This window comes from Vigna umbellata, chromosome 4 (genome assembly GCF_029865625.1).
Source record: "Vigna umbellata cultivar VRB3 chromosome 4, Vumbellata_1.0, whole genome shotgun sequence".
Taxonomy (NCBI): Eukaryota; Viridiplantae; Streptophyta; class Magnoliopsida; order Fabales; family Fabaceae; genus Vigna; species Vigna umbellata.
Window position 1 is genome coordinate 39,376,398 of NC_142168.1, and position 17,275 is coordinate 39,393,672.

Genomic DNA, 17,275 nt, shown 5'->3' on the forward strand with positions numbered 1-17,275 from the left:
AAAGAAAGATTTTCCAAAGGAGATTACTTCAAGATTTCATATTTGCTTCAAGATATTCATTCCATTAAACAAGGAGAGAGGACAGCGAGTCAATACTTTATTGACTTGAAAATTCTTTAGGAAGAATTAGATTCTCTCGAACCCATACCATGTTACACTTGCCAAGTCCCTTGTAATTGTGATTTACAAAGAAGTGGAACATATTATTTGCTTTTTAAAAGGCTTAAATGACACATAGGATACTGTGGTAACAAAAATTCTCTTGATGAAACTCCTTCCCAACATCAACCGGATCTTCTCCGTTCTTATGTTGTAAGAAAGACAACTTATTGGAGTCACAAATTACAATGATATTGTCAAAATTTTAGTCAACACCACTAATAAATAAAACTGGAAATTTCAAGGGTGTGGTACTAACTCATGCATACAAGGAAGAGGAAAAGGGAGAAATCCCAACTATAAAAGATAATTTTTCGCTCACGTAGTATTTTTGACTTTTTATTTTTGGAATATTACACTAGTTAGACAATATAGATGAAATTTTAAAATATTTAAATTTGTTTAAAGAAAGTAGTACTTGTTATCAGATTTTTTTTTATTCAATCACTTATTTTGAAAATTATAATTATACATAATCTTATTTTTCTCTCCTTATTTCTTTTTTAAAAATTTTAAAAAAATACTCTAAATTTTTATTGAATATTTATAACTAAAAAAATTATGGAAATAATTTTTTAAATATATTTTAATTTATCCTTTTGTCTTTATTCAATATAAAAGATACTAAAAATAAAAATTAAATAAAACATTTTAAGAAAAAATATTTTGTGTGTCTTATACTTAGAAATATAATTACAAGTAAGAGAAATTTTAGAGAAAAAAATGTATGTTATAAATTATCCTAGCATGATTTTGATGCTGCTGTCAAAATTTATGTGTTATTGACTAGCTTCTTTTTTATAAGTTGTATTTCCATAGCTTAATATTTTAATTTTATTTAGCTTTGACATTTCATTCTATTTTATATTTTATAAGTAAATGATAATAATCTTAACAAAACTATATTTTTATACACAATAATGCCTGCATTAAAAAATACGAAAAAACCACCGATGAATAATTGTAAAAACACCACTTTAGAGATAACATTAACTATTTTTTTCAAAAGATAATTACTAATTTTATTTTGGTTCAATCACTCATAAAACTGTACAGTTATATACATTGTCTTTTAATTTGGGCAATACAAATTACTAGTTAATTTGTATACATACTATTTATTATTATTTTTATTCTTTATAAAGTAAAACAATAAATATTGGAAATGTTGTATATATTTACATATGTATAATTTTTTTTTCTGGAAGCGAACATATGTAAAAATAAAAAAAAATTTCCCATTTGATAAACTTCTTAAAGAAAAATAAAAAGCTTAAATTAACTTACATACAAAGTAATATAAAACAATACCGGATATCATTTTTAAAACTTTTATTTTAAATGAGAAAGCTATTCTTTTTAATTTAAAATAAAAGTTATATATATATATATAATATATATATATATATATATATATATATATATATATATATTATATATATATATATTTATATATATATATATATATTTATATATATATATATATATATATATATATATATAACTAAAGCTCATTAACTCATTTAAATTTATTTTAAAATAAAAAAATATAACTTTTTAATTTAAATCTAAATAAATGTCACACTGAAATAATTTTAAATTTCAAAAATAATTTTAAATAAAAACAAAAATATCATATAATTCAAGCATAATATAAAAATATGTATAAAATAAGTTTTTAATATTAATAATTTTTGTATCACTTATCCATTTATAATATTAGAGTTTTGAATAAATAAATCTATAATATTCCTTTCTAATATTTTTCTCAACTTACCACGGATTTAACCAAGTGAGTCGAGTTGAAAACTAACTGCATAAAAAATTATATTTTCTTTAAACCCAACTTGAGTCAAACTTATAACGAATTGAATTGACTCACCAGTTTCAATCCCAACACAATATATTATATATATATATATATATATATATATATATATATTAAATACATAAATAAAAAAATAAAAATTTTAAAAAAAGAGAAATTAAATTACTAACTAAATTTGTATTCATAGATAAGAAGAAAAAAAACTAAAGTTATGTGTTAAGTCATAATATGAAGATGATGGTTAACAGGTAGTAATGATTTAAGCAAAAGCTGTAGAATCTTTTATTCGAATCAACTTTCGAAAACAACCAAATTCAAAAATGGACACGTGGCCAACATAGAAGAACTATGGTCATTAATCTCTGAAACATCGCCATTCCACCCAATCATTCCCTCCTTTCTCACGTGCCAGCTTCTTCATCAGTGCCAGAAATCCCTCCCTCCTCAAAATCGACGTTACCCTGAATACAGCTCGCATTCAACATCAAAATCTTTATATAATATATATATATATATATATATATATATATATATATATTAACTTTAATATTGTTTTATCTATCATTTTAGCTTTTAATATTCATCATCATATTATTGCCAAACTCTATTACTTTTCATATTTTTATTATGGGAAACATTATTTATGGACAAGCATTTCAAATTTTCACCTTAGATTCGGTCAAACCATAATTAAATTCTGGTCAAAGTTTATTTGATTAAGATCAAACTCTGTATTTATTGTGACTTTATTTCTTAAAAGCAGTAACTAACTTACTGCTATTTTAATACACAAATTTATGACTTGATGTTAAATTAGGAATGCCAATTAGTAACTAGTTTAAGGAACTTAAATATGAATTTCTGAATATTAGAAAGTACGTTATGTTTTTTTAATTCTGAAATGCTGAAATTACATTTAATGCATTTTTATGAATATATTTAGGAAGTAAAAAAGAAAAAAAAAGTGATATAACATTTTCTAGAAGATAACATTAATCTGTACACAAAGTTTTATAATAATTTTATTTTAATATTAATTAATTTTGAACTGGACTTTTCTTTTTTAAATTACTCACAATTTTCTTGTTCAAAAATATAATATATTTAATTCAATTTATAATAAATTTAGATATTTTTAATCAAATTTTTAAAATTTTATAAAAAAATATATTAAGTTTTCCAAATAATTTTTCATATATTATAAAATATGATGTTTTGTATTAATATAAAATAGAATTAAATGTGTCTTAAATTTTGATAAATTTGTCTCTTTTCCAAATTTTCATATAATTTAGATATATCTTTCTAATCTAAATGAATTAAATTTTTATAATACATCAAATTACGTTTTAAATTAGCTTTTGATTTGTTTTTCAGGTTGAATACGTTTTATGTTAAATATTAATTTAATATACCTTTAACATGAGAAAAAAATAATATAGTTAAATTAAAATTTTTAATTCATTTATTTTATAAATTTTGAAACTAAAATGTGATAAAGATGAATTTAACCCTATAAAATAATATTCTATTAACATAAAATGTTGAATATTCTTTATAGTTTTCACCTAAAAAGTATTAAATAATAAGAATAATCTCATCAATTAAGATGAGTTTCATCAATTTCATCAATTAATACATGAAAACAAAGATAAAATATCATAATAAAATAACACTTATCTCACCTACTTTATGAAAGGAAATTAAACAAAAAATTAATTAAAAGTATAAAATATTTAAATATTTAATAAACTAACAAGTCTAATAAAAAAATAAATTCAAAATAATCAAATATATCAAAATTTAACTAAGGTTAATTTAAAATAGAAGAGAAATATTTAATTCTTACGTTGTTAACATGTAACTAAAGAAGAAAAAGTGTTTTTGAGTTTTGATACTTTTAAGAAATTTAAGTAATAATGAATTAATTTTTTATAAGAAGAAAAGTGAGTGATTATTCAAAAAGAAAAACCCTAAAATAAAACGTTAAATGGCTACTTTCCTTTTGTGTTTGTCTCTCCAACCAAACACTCCCTAGCTCACCACATGAATATAATCACCTCCATTCACTCCAGAACCTTCCGTTGTTTCAGTCTTTCAAAATTAGCCTAACATTTAATCTTCAATTTTACTTTCTTATTTTTAAAATATTCTCTTTATTTACTTTTTCTGTGTTTCAATGGGAGCTGTGACCTCCTCCATGGCGGCCAAGTTTGCATTCTTTCCGCCGGATCCGCCGTCGTACACTGTGACGGAGGAGACTGATGGGAAGGCGAAGATGGTGGAGGTGGCAACGAGGGAAAACGTCGACGTTTTGAAGGTTCGGACTGAGAGAGGAAACAGTGTTGTGGCTTTGTATATTAAGAACCCGACGGCTTCGTTGACTTTGCTTTACTCGCACGGTAACGCCGCTGATCTGGGTCAGATGTACGAGTTGTTCAGCGAGCTGAGTCTTCACCTCCGAGTTAACCTCATGGGGTTACTTTCTCAAACCTCTCATTTTTTTTTTCTTTTACCCATTTGTTCATTCAATTATAATGCTATTTTGGTTATTTGTTGGTGTGAATTTGTTTCCATATTTAGATTATGTTTATCATTTTAGATTTTTTTTTTTGTTCCTTACTTACATCTTCAGTGCAAACAATTCAAGTTTATTTTTTCCATCCACATGTTTGGAATGAAATTTTGTTTAAGGAAACTGAAGCTAGTTTTGGAGGGGGGGCTGTCGGGGGAGGCGGAAATAACTTCTACTTTTTATGTTTAAAGTTCGGTCTTTGAATTATTCAAATTTGTTCTTTCACTAAATTGGCAAAAAGACCGAATAGTTTCTTAAATGGAAAAATTAGGTATTGTATTGTTAGAGAGATAACATAGTTTTCTTAATTTTCCTGAGAAATAGAATTTATCACATGCTTTCTTGAAATAGTATTTGTTGGTCGAGTTATACCTTTGATTAATTGTATTTGGGGACCTAATTTTCTTTTTTAAGGATTGAATTTTAGACTACAACACCCATTCCTCATTTTAGAGAGGCTGAAATGGGATTTTCTTTTTGTTCTATTTGTGCGCCTGACTGGAAACCTATAGAAATTTCTGAAAAGATGGTTGTTTTCCTCTATGTAGTTATGACTATTCTGGATATGGACAGTCATCTGGGAAGGTATGTATGTATACTTTTATTATCTATTTATATTAGTAAGTTTATCACGTATATTAGTAGTGAATATGAGATACATTTTTTTTTGTATAAATAAAATTCAAAATAAATAAACATTTTAATAATATAATTCTAGTGATTACTCTTAAATATATAAAACTATATTTTAAATTTAGAATATCTAATTTAATTTTAAACTGTGATATAAGTATATTTTTCACTGTTGGTACTTTTATTTAAAAAGTATTGAAAATTAATTTAGAAATAGGCATATGTAAGTTAAAAATTAATGTTAATAAAATAAAAGAAGAGGACTCTTGTATGGGAGAAAAAAAGGAAAGTAGGTTGAGATGACTGAAAGATTATTTTTTTGTTTAGGTGCTGGCATTCGAAAGAAAAAATATTGAAAATATCTCACCTGAGAGTCAGAGTATTACTTTCCGAGTTGTGTATCTTTATTTATAATATAAGAATATTTTTTGAGGCAGATTTTAAGAATTTTAAAAGTACTATATTCCTTAGTGTGTGTTAGATACTAGCCAGAAAGTTGACATGAGTTGAACTGACTGGGAGTTAAGAGAAAACAACTCATTGTAACGTTTAATTAAATTAAAGTTTGGGCTGAATTTTTCTTTTTGCTTCTAACTGGATGGAGAAAAAGGAAATGTTAAATATGGTTGACGTAACGTACGATGGAAGATTAAAGTTCGTTTGGGGCTACCAATTGCTATCCAAACGCACCTGTATTTCATTTGAACTTCAAATAGTAACCGTCGTATTAACTATAATTTTAATTTTATAGTAAGCTTTAATTTAAATAAATGCAGTAAATTATTTTTTTATCACTGATGTTTGCATGACTGTTTAATGAATTCTTTATATTACTAACATTTTACTCAGATTTTACAAATAACTTAACAATAAATTGTTTTCTACTCCCTCAAAGATGTTTATATTACATTCTCTTCCCGTTTTATTTTAGAATACACAGCTGAAAGTCAAATATTTGTTATATTTTGAGTTCATTTTAAGGTAATTAGTTTTCCAGAGATTTTACCCCTAATGTCGATTCCTGATACGATGAATAATAAATAGTCTTGAACAGCTACCATCAATTTTTGTGATTGTAGAACTAGTTGTCGAATAGGATCAAATGTCATTAGGAGAACTATTATTCATAATCATTCACTTCTTTCTAAGAAGTTCGAATATATTGAAAAGAATTAATAAGTTTAACTCAGTCATCTCTTAGGGGGACAGTATATTTAAAGGAAGAGAAGGGGCAGTATAATTTTAGAATCTTAGGGAAGAGATGAGTAATTTATTTTAAATTTAAGAAAGATATTTCTACTGAAAAAAATTAATAAAGATAAAAGGGAAAAGGGGAGGAAAGAAATCAGGGGTAGAGATTGCTTCCTGCAGGGTAGCTTGGGTTAACAATTTGATATTTTTTCTTTCTGGACAGCCTAGTGAGCAGAACACTTATGCAGATATAGAAGCTGTTTATAAGTGCCTGCAGGAGAAGTATGGGGCAAAAGAAGAAGATATTGTTCTTTATGGGCAATCTGTTGGTAGTGGACCAACTATAGATTTGGCTTCTCGTTTACCAAACCTTAGGGCTGTGATTCTCCACAGTCCAATCTTATCAGGCCTTCGTGTCATGTATCCTGTGAAGCGCACATACTGGTTTGACATTTATAAGGTTCTACCTTTATCAATGCTAATGGGTGAATCATAATCGACAATGTTCAATTTTTGTCCATTTTAATTTTATTGATCTGCTTTTGATGCAGAACATCGATAAAATTCCCTTGGTGAATTGTCCCGTTCTTGTGATTCACGTGAGTATTCTTCTCATCTCTGACGGTACTTATATTTATAGTTAGAAAGTAGATATATCATTATATAGAAGATGCTGCAATATTGAAGTAATTATATGACTTCTTTTCTATAGTTTCTTGTCAAATACTTCTTTGGTCAGTGAATATTTTTCTTACGTCTACTCTCCTCAGACCTCAATAGAAAAGGAGCCTTGTGCACTAGGTCACTTCCTCCTCCTCCTTCTCCCTAACTTATATTAGTCTCTGGTGTTTATAATTTTGGTTTGGTTTCTGTACATGCTCTTATCATTTCCACTTAATAAATTCATTGGACCATATGAACTAAAATTAGGTTTTTAATTGCTGATTCTCGACCATTGTTGTTGCTGATCACTGATTGAGCTTCCTATATGCATTGTCCATCCACAATTAACTTGTCTGTCTCAAATATGCCAACGTATTTGAAATTCTTGCACCAATTAGTATGCTAGTATCATATGTCATTGGTCAGTATTTCAGCCAGTCTTTGTATTTAGATATTTTTGAAATATTTATGGGTTAGAATGTTTTTTCAACTTTGATGTGAGTGCACCAACTCACGCATATGGTCAGTATTTATTAGATATTTGGTAACATTTATGGGTTGGATTATTTCTTTCATTGCTCAACTATATTTGTAAGTGAGCATACGAATTACGAGATGCAACTAAAGTTTGTGTTTGAACTTTCAGTTACGTTTATAGAGTGTGATTGTTCTTTGTGTTGCCTTTTATATTTTAGGGAACAGCTGATGATGTAGTGGATTGCTCCCATGGGAAGCAACTTTGGGAAAATTGTAAACAAAAGTATGAACCCTTGTGGATTAAAGGAGGAAATCACTGTGATTTGGAACTTTACCCTCAATATATAAAGCACCTCAAGAAATTCGTTACTGTCATCGAGAAGTCACTACATCAAAAAACAGGATCTGGTCATATACCTGATCCACAGGACAAACCTAGGAACAGCATAGATTTTCGGGAGAAATCCAGACCGAGCATGGATCTTAGGGAGAATTTGAAGAGTATTGATCAAAAAGAAAAGCCTGGTGCAAGCACAGTCACAGACCATAAAGAGAAGTCAAGAGCCAGCATAGACAGGAGAGATAAATCAAGAAAGAGTATAGATCGCCCTGAGAAGGCATATCATGGAGCAGATATACCTGAAAAAGCTAGAAATAGTATTGACCGGTCAGATACAAACCTTGTTCAGTGTATTTTAGTGTATTAAAATGATGCATTTGATGATGTTTTTTGACCTCACTTTTCTGTTTTGTGGTTGCAGCTTTGGGGAGATGGTGAGATCTGTTGGATTGTGCAACATCGATTGTTTCAGGCCCACAGCCACTCATGCATAAAGAAGATGGTGGAGCGTATGCATAGCTTGTATTTTTCTCATTAATTATTTCATTGGTTGCCTTTGCCAAGGTCCGTGCCCTTGCCTTGGAAAGAGGTAGCCAACCCTGGCCTTTAACTTTTTCTCTTCCCAATATATATATGATTGGTTGGTGGGTTGTCTGGGGTTAGGTAAATGTTTCATTGTGTCTGATTGATAGGAAAGTAATTTAACCAAGTAGAGATTGTAGCCCAAAAATCACCTTCGAGTTCAACTTAATAATCTAACCTTTGTGGACATGCTAACATAGATGCATTGAGTTTGATTCTATTATTGGTTTATGGCTCTATGAACTTGTTAAGCTTGCCACCATTTTAGTCTTTGTAGTTTACCACGATGATTTTGGCTGTCTGACCAACCGAAGGCCCATATGGGGGATCATCAAAATCTTATAGCAGGGGGATGTTCTACCCAGGTGTTTTAGTTTAGGGAAATTGTGTTTATCAGGTTGGTTTTGTTTAAAGAAAATTTTCAAATCATATGTTATATCCAAAAGGTTTTTTCTATCATAAGAAAAAAAAAATAAAGCTAATCCAAACATAATGCTGTTTGTCATAAGGAAGGAATATGTTTATCAGCTAAGTCTACAAATTAAAAATGTTAATAATCTCAATCCGTGACACCTGCACTGGTCAAGCACTATGATGTTTTATCTCTATAGAATATTTAATATTAATGCACACGCTCAAAGATGTTGCCACTTTGGTTTGGTGAAGCACTAAGAATCCTCATTTCCATTCACACAGTGTAATACAAATCTATGATATATCCTCAGCTGCCAGGAGTCAACAAAGATGACCCGTTTTTTATATCAACTCAAGAGTCAATAAATGAACTGAGAAAACTAGCAGATGGTACTATTTACCTTTGTTCGTATACTGATTTGAGGACTGACATACATACTACAACTACATGTTCTTGTTCTGGTTTTGCCTTTGGCGATGAGGACAAAGAAGAGAGACAGTGAGGGGCATGAAAGTTGTGTCTATTTCAATCGGTATAAAGTTGGTTTCTCCAACAAAGCTTGTATTTACCTGACTTGAACACTTTGGAGTGGCCTTTAATTTCGTTGTTTTATGTTTTTCATTACGATAATGATGAAAAGTGTTTTGCATTTACGAATTAGTTATATTTTATGTATTTATTAAAAAATTTAGAGATTAAGGAAATAGATAGTAAATATTTAAGTTTATAATTAAGTTTTGAATACAATAAACTTGAAAAATAATTTGTAGGTTTAGAAAGTTAATATTTACGTAAAGATATATAAATAATAGATTTTGTAAAAATATAAAAAATAAAAATGTGTAAATATAAAATATATTTTTTAAAAATAAAATATATAAAAAAATATGTAGAATAAATTTGTTAAAAAATAAATTGATTTAATATATATTGTTAGATTAATTTAATTAATATATTGATAAATTCGTCTAGATGTTGTTAGATTCCTAATCAGTATATTAACATATATATTCGACTAATATTGTTCACCTATGAAAAACAACTCTTCTCTCAAAATGAATCTTTTAAAGATATAGAAAGATATAGATAGAACATGTATTTTACATCGGTCTAATAAAAAAAATGTGAAATTTTTAAATCATGGCGGTCAAGAGGATTTGTGAGAGATGCAAAAGGAAAATGAATGTTTCTTTCTACACCTTTCCACATTTTTATAAAATTTAAAACTATCCTTTACATTTCAAAAATCCTACATTATATTTTTTTTCTTTAATGAATTTTAAAATATGTTGAAAAAAGAATTTAACAAATTTTTAAATTTGTTAAAAAATATTTTAAGATTTTGAAATTTGTTAAAGTTTTTAAAAAATCTTTTAACAAAATTTTGAAATATGTTGAATGATTTTTTTTAATGGATTTTAAAATTTGTTGGAAGATTTTTTTCTTCAACTTATTTTAAAATTTATTAAAGGATTTTTTGAAAATTTTAATGAATTTTTAAAATTTCAAAATTCATTGAAAATTATTATTTTTAGGATGTGAAAGTACAGGAGAAATGTGAAAAGATGCAAAGTGAAATATTTAAAGAAAATATAGATGTGAGAATATAACAACCGGCCCAAAATTCTAAAAGTTGTGAAGAATAAAAGTAAAGAGTGTGAATGTTAAGAAAAACGGGTTGAACCATTTCTAGTAGTAAAACAAAATAGGGTGTATAAAAATGAAAATGAGTGGTGTTAAAATCATGAATTAGACCTAAAAATATTGTAAAAATGAACGCTATGTTTTCCTTTCTTTTTTTTCTCTTATCATTATTTAGTTTTTTACCTTTTTCATTGAAATTTGCTATTATTATTTAAAATATTTTTTAAATTTAATTTTTTAATTATCACTTATTTTCAAAAATAAAATTTATTCATTTTGGACAAAATTGATAATCTTTAGGGAGAAGTCCTTTTAACAACACGTTTTTCACAAAAGTAAAATACCACTGGAGAATTGGTACAACACCCTATATGAGTTGTGAAAATGATAAAGATCTTCTTGTGTTTTAATTTGAAAATATGTTTAGAAAAAAATTCCTGAACTTTTCTTAGGATTTGAAATGGAAGACACACTTTAAGATGGTTACCACTAAACATGAATTAATCCAAGTGGATTATATAAGAATGAAGGTTTGCATCCAAAAGAAAAACATGCTTATGTAAATAAAATAAAGAATTTGAAGAATATAGGTAAAGATTGGCATAAACAAAGAATTTAGAAGAAGTGGAATAGAAGATAACAAAAACTAAGTAAACAAAATGGAGGAGATTTACGTAAGATGGAAGAAGGAAAGTGTCACTTGAAGATAGCAAGAACTTGTATTTTCATGATAAACATCCTTTAATTGTATGATCTTAACTCAAATACAAATAAAATTGTTATTTATACCAATTTTATAAGTAAAAGAAAATATAATAAAAGGAAGAATAATTCTAAAAATTACAATAAAATTAATTTCTATTTTACAAACAAGCATTTTTATTTACTTAAATCCAATAAAGATCCTACTTATCCCACAAAATTATCAACCTGATATTAAATACTTAAAAATGTGGATTTGGTTAACTAAAATAATATTGTCTAATTCTTATCAAAGAAAAATAAATTAAAAGACTTTTAATTTTACACCATGTAGAATATATATTGCCTTGTAACTTTATTTTATTTTATGGAATTAAGAAAGCATGGAATGATGGTCACATGGTTTGCAAGAATGATTCAAAATCTTCATGGGAGATGGTTGATAAAAAAAATTAGCAACTTTCATACATGGAGCTACCCATCGCGAGGAAGATGTGTCTTTGATACCATTGGTCACATTACCCTTTTACCATAGCTTATACTGTGCTTGGAGTCACTCACTCACATTAGGTCTTTAGAATATATGTATGAAAGACTTTAATAAGAATATATATATATATATATATATATATATATATATATATATATATATATATATATATATGGGTTTGTTCACAAAAAAAACAAGAAACCCTAAACCCTTACTCACCTCTCTCTCATTCCTTATTTCTCTCAACCCTTTCTCTTTCATCTCTCTCATTCCAACATTCTCTATATCATTCTTACCATAGCTCTAAACGAAAAAATCAGAAATACTCACATAACCCTAATTCACCTTCCTTGCTTATTTAATTTGTTTCTCTCTCATCTCCGCCCTCTCTCACATCTACACACCAATCCACAACAACGCAATTTGTTGTTCTTGCACTGTTCGTCCATTTGTTTTCCACTTTAATAATAAAATAATTGATGATGTTGATTTTTTATTAGAGGACTGTGTTATATCTTTTTTTCTTTTGATTGTTATTAAATTTGTAAAAAATTAAAGTCTACAATAATTTCAAAACTACAAAAAACCAACAAAAAACCCCCACGAAAAGGACGTTAGCATCAACCCACAAATAGTTGCAAAACATTTAGTTTATACAATTTTGATAAAATCATAAAAATGAAAAAAAAGTAGAAGTTATTAAGTTAAACTATGAGCCTAATTTATTCAGTTTAAATTCCAAATTTGAAATTCAGTGTGTTTTGTTTTTCTTAATTTCACTTATGCGGCAAATGATAAATGAGAATGATAACATCATGTTCATATTGACCAAACAAGTTGGAGATGTGTATTGTTTAAAATAAACTTACATGATGTGATATATATCTATGCGGTTTTTCTTGGAAAGTGCTTAATATTCTACAATTTGCTCAAATCTAGAAGATGAGTAATTTGTTAGAATATTTTTCTTTTTATAAAAATGAAATGAAAATATGCTTATCAATATGACACATTCGAAAGGGAGCGAACATTGGTCTCTTTTCTGAATAAGGGAACATAGTCAACAACAACAATTTCTGTGTTTATAACTCTCTTCAATAACTTGTTCCTGTTAAATCATTTAGTACGATGTGTAGGAGTTTCATTTTTTGATGTGTTTTGACTTTGGTTATGTGCAAAGAGGTGAAAAGTATAGTCCAAAATATTGTTTTCAGCGGAAAATATGTTTTTAGAATTATTTTTAAAAAGACTTCAGGAATCGATTTTTTGGACAATGACTTATCCCTTCCGGAATCCCCTAGTAACGGGTTTTCTCTTCTGAAAAATATTTTCGGACAACTTAATAGTCAAAATATCAAACCTCTCTATAGATAAACTACTAATTCTAAAATTTAAAAAGAAATTTAATAACAATCACACAACCTTCCAATCAAAAATCAACATCAACATCAATTATTTTATTTTGTTATTAAAGTGAAAAACAAATGAACAAACATATTTTGTTATGTAAGCCACACACGTGTATATATATATGTATATATGTATATATATACATATATATATATACATATATATATATACATATATATATATGTATATATATATATATATGTATATATGTATATATATATGTATATATGTATATATGTATATATATATGTATATATGTATATATGTATATATATATATGTATATATGTATATATATATATATATATATATATATATATATATATATATATATATATATCATGGATTCTAAGTTTTAATGTTAAGGGTATTTTAATGATTTTCATTCTCAAAACTAAAAAAAAAAACTCCAAACCCTTACTCACCTCTCTCATTCCTCTCAACCATTTCTCTTTCATCTCTCTCACTCCAACCTTTTCTCTGTCATCCCTACTGTAGCCCCAATTGAAAAAATCAGAAACACTTGCCTTTAAACAATTTGCTTTTGTAAAGAGTTGAGTCATTGACATATTCACCTCAATTTCACCATCTTCACTAACCTCTCAACCCTCCCGGCCAATTATCAATATGTCATTATGTTTGTGAAAATTAAATAAAATTTTATACGACAAAAATTATAAAATGAAAACTCATTATAAAATCATTTTTTGAAAGAAATTGTTTAAATACGAATGTTTTTTTATTTTTTCCAGGCCAATTATCAATTCCTTTTTGATGTCATTATGCTTGTAAAAATTATATAAAATTAGATAAGACAAAAATTATAATATGAAAACTCATTATAAAATCATTTTTTGTAAGAAATTGTTTAACAACGAGTATTTCTGATTTTTTTCAGGTCAATTACCAATTCCTTTATGCTTGTGAAAATTTGATAAAATTAGATAAGACAAAATTTATAAAATGAAAACTCATTATAAAATCATATAATTTTTTGTAAGATTCTTTAACGGCAACTGTTTCTGATTTTTTCAATTGGAACTACATACCCTGAACCTTAAAACTTAGAATTCATAATATACAAAGGTGTTTTTGTCTACTAAAACTAAAATCCAGTACACATTTACAAAACGTACCAACTAAAAACAAGCCTACAATGTATTAGAAAACTCCATATATATATATATATATATTATTTTAAAAATATTATAATTTTAGTTCAATAATATATGAATAAAGATATATTTCAAAGACTTATTGATTTATTTAGTCGATTAATGTTTAACCTGATTTTAGTTTTTTTTTAATAGATTGTTACAAAGTTGTGATATAAAAATTATAAAATTCATAAAATCAATATCGGTTTTATTTAAAAGGTTTAATTCATTAATTTAATTGCAGATACATTTATTATAAATGTTTTCCATTATATTATATTTTTATGAATTAAAAATTGTTAAGATATAGATAAAAAAGTAAATTTTGAAGAAGATGCATGATATAATTCATTTTTACAGTAAATATATATATCCGTTAACAAAATTAAGTGAAAAAAAAAACAAATTTGATAATGATAAATCAAGGAACTTTTATTTTTAATAAAAGATAGTAAATTTTTATTTTCAATCAAAGAACCCTAGCACCAGTTTGATAAGCAGAGAAAAAGTGACAGAAAAAGGATTTGCAGAGCTAAATCAAAATCTAAGCAATGGGTGAGAATAAGAAACGAAAGAGACGAGGAGGGAAAAAGGGTAAGGAGGAACAACAGGCTATTCCTTCCCCTTCTGCGAAGCGCACAAAGTTGAAGGAACCCTCCACCTTTCTGGAAAAGGTACTGCATAATCAAAACACAACCTTTTATTTGTAAATTTATGTTTTTTTTTCTTGATTTGATGGGAATGGTTTGTTTGTCGCAGATGCGAGCGAGGTTGTCTGGTGGGCATTTCAGGATGATCAACGAGAAGCTCTACACTTGCACGTATGTTATGTTGTGTTGTCTGTTCGCCTGTTTTATTTTCTTCATTGGTTTCTGCACCTCAAACTTAGATTTTCTGTTATATGTTGTCTGTTCGCCTGTTTTATTTTCTTCATTGGTTTGTGTCATGTCTTTTCAGTGGAAAGGAGGCTCTAGATTATTTCAAGGAAGAACCATCGTTATTTGACATGGTAAGGGTTCTTTTAACTCACATTCTTTAGATATAAAAAGGAACTCATGATTTCTTGTGTGATTGAACCAAATTTTGTTTCGATTTTTCTGGCATGGATTTTAGTGGTTTCTATCTCCATTCTTATTGTCTGTCTCAATTTGTCTTTCATTTATCTGGCTAGTATCATGCAGGATACAAATCGCAGATGTCAAATTGGCCTGAACAGCCGGTTAATGTAATTATCAAGTGGCTGAAAAAACAGAGCCCTTCTTTTGTTATTGCTGATTTTGGTTGTGGTGAGAAGTTACTCTGATCCTATTGCAAATTTTCACTTTTACATGATGCCTAATGCCTAATGCCTAAGTTCTTTTGCTCATTTTTAGTGCCTTCATGTTTCTATTCCAGGGGAAGCACTCATTGCTAAAACTTTGAAGAATAAAGTCTTCTCTCTGGATCTTGTCTCTAGTGATCCAAATGTAATTGCTTGTGACATGGCAAATGTATGTTTTCCTTCTTGTAAGCCTGTGCACATTGGAAGTTACTTTTAGAGCATCAGTAGTAATTTTATTTGTCATCCATCCTTGTCATTATTCATCATAATATGTGAAAAGTCAGTTTATGATTGGTCAGTTTTTGGCATTCATTTCACAAAAGTGTAATGTTTCATGTATTTGGAAAATAAACATTATGTGATCATGAATATTTTTATTGATATGAATATTATGATATGCTATTATTACTGGTAACATTGCAAAGCAAATGCAACTGGTCAGGCTTCAGGTTTGCATTTTTTGTTAGTTTCAAAATAAACGAAGTAGAGTCCTAAACTGAGAACTGTCTCAACTCAAAGCACTTGTTTGAAGGTTATAAACCAGATTACTTACAAGTGCTTCTGTGAAATATTGGCAGACTCCCCTTGCCTCCTCATCTGTTAACGTTGCTGTGTTCTGTCTTTCATTGATGGGAACCAACTACCAAAGTTACATTGAAGAATCAAATAGGGTGCTAAAGCCAGGGTTTGTTTCCTTTTGCATGATCTTAACTTCTCTTGGTGGACATTGTATCCCTACTGAGAATCTGACTTGTATAGTTTTCTTTAACAGTGGCTGGCTTTTGATAGCAGAAGTTAAGAGTAGGTTTGATCCAAATACTGGAGGAGCAGACCCTGAAAAGTTTTCAAATGCTATTTCTGAGCTAGGTTTCAAATCTGTAAAGAAGGTGTGGATATGTTCATTTCGTTACTGTAATTAACTTGGATTTGAGTTTTGCTAACTGGTGTTTACACCCATGCAGGACTTCTCAAATAAAATGTTTATTTTGTTTTACTTTACAAAAAAGGTATGCAGCAAATTGCAGTGAATATATATGATTTCATTTTTTTTTTCTCTTTTGTTCTTTATATATTTGCAGGATATAATCATCTCTACTGATTCATCTTACTGTTATGTGTGTAGGATAAGCAAATTTCTAAGAGGAAGGAGATTGAATGGCCAACACTTAAACCTTGTTTGTATAAGCGTAGATGATGTTATAACATTTATTTTTTTCCTTTTCTCTGTACTCAAATGTTATCTGTATCAGTTAAATCGTTCATCTTTTTTAATTTTAGCATACTGTACCATTTTTTATAATTTTAAACGTAATAAACAATTATTATTACAATTTTCCAACTTATATTTGTATGAATAAATGTATAAATTAGTTATTTGTTAAAAATAATTATAGTTTGTAAATATATTGGTATGTATAGTATCAAATTGTAATTTAAACGGTTATTACTTAGGCAAAAGAATATTTAGTGTGAATGGGAAAAGAAATATTCAATGTAAATGAAAACAACTTTAAATAAAAATTAAACAATTTTTTAGTATGAAAAAGCTTAATAATAATATGTATATCACAAAACAACTTGATTTCGGGTAAAAAATAACACCTAGTTAGGTAATTTAATTTAATTTAAATAAAAAATTATTTGTAACAAACCTGTAAAATATAATTTAATAATAATAATGATTAAATT

General features: G+C 27.5%; 2 protein-coding genes across 4 annotated transcripts; both read left to right on the forward strand.

Annotated features, from left to right (window-relative positions):
• The first annotated feature begins 3,991 nt into the window (after positions 1–3,991).
• Positions 3,992–9,516, forward strand: LOC124848411 (uncharacterized). Of its 3 annotated transcripts, none has more exons than XR_015785836.1 (7): positions 3,992–4,465; positions 5,111–5,147; positions 6,610–6,846; positions 6,938–6,985; positions 7,745–8,193; positions 8,288–8,455; positions 9,145–9,516. XR_015785836.1 is itself a non-coding variant. In XM_088112375.1 (6 exons), exons 1-6 carry the CDS (start codon positions 4,167–4,169, stop codon positions 8,358–8,360), a joined length of 1,143 nt encoding a protein of 380 aa, XP_087968501.1. In that variant the 5' UTR covers positions 3,992–4,166; the 3' UTR covers positions 8,361–8,685. The 3 variants fall into 3 exon arrangements, 1 of the variants encoding a protein (XP_087968501.1); XR_015785837.1 differs by having other exon boundaries at positions 9,174–9,516; XM_088112375.1 differs by lacking the exon at positions 9,145–9,516 and having other exon boundaries at positions 8,288–8,685.
• A 5,213-nt stretch (positions 9,517–14,729) lies between these two features.
• On the forward strand, positions 14,730–16,925 carry LOC124847958 (S-adenosyl-L-methionine-dependent methyltransferases superfamily protein). The gene is made up of 9 exons (XM_088113963.1): positions 14,730–14,939; positions 15,025–15,086; positions 15,223–15,274; positions 15,437–15,551; positions 15,661–15,755; positions 16,165–16,271; positions 16,359–16,473; positions 16,549–16,593; positions 16,710–16,925. Exons 1-9 carry the CDS (start codon positions 14,817–14,819, stop codon positions 16,779–16,781), a joined length of 786 nt encoding a protein of 261 aa, XP_087970089.1. The 5' UTR covers positions 14,730–14,816; the 3' UTR covers positions 16,782–16,925.
• The last annotated feature ends 350 nt before the right edge of the window (positions 16,926–17,275 follow it).

Coding starts and splice junctions, on each gene's coding strand:
- LOC124848411 (XM_088112375.1), top strand. CDS start 4,167: ATGGGAGCTGTGACCTCCTCCATGGCGGCCAAGTTTGCATTCTTTCCG. Junction 4,466..5,110: donor CTCCGAGTTAACCTCATGGG/GTTACTTTCTCA, acceptor TCCTCTATGTAG/TTATGACTATTCTGGATATG. Junction 8,194..8,287: donor GCTAGAAATAGTATTGACCG/GTCAGATACAAA, acceptor TTGTGGTTGCAG/CTTTGGGGAGATGGTGAGAT.
- LOC124847958 (XM_088113963.1), top strand. CDS start 14,817: ATGGGTGAGAATAAGAAACGAAAGAGACGAGGAGGGAAAAAGGGTAAG. Junction 15,756..16,164: donor TTGCTTGTGACATGGCAAAT/GTATGTTTTCCT, acceptor AAATATTGGCAG/ACTCCCCTTGCCTCCTCATC. Junction 16,474..16,548: donor GTTTCAAATCTGTAAAGAAG/GTGTGGATATGT, acceptor ACACCCATGCAG/GACTTCTCAAATAAAATGTT.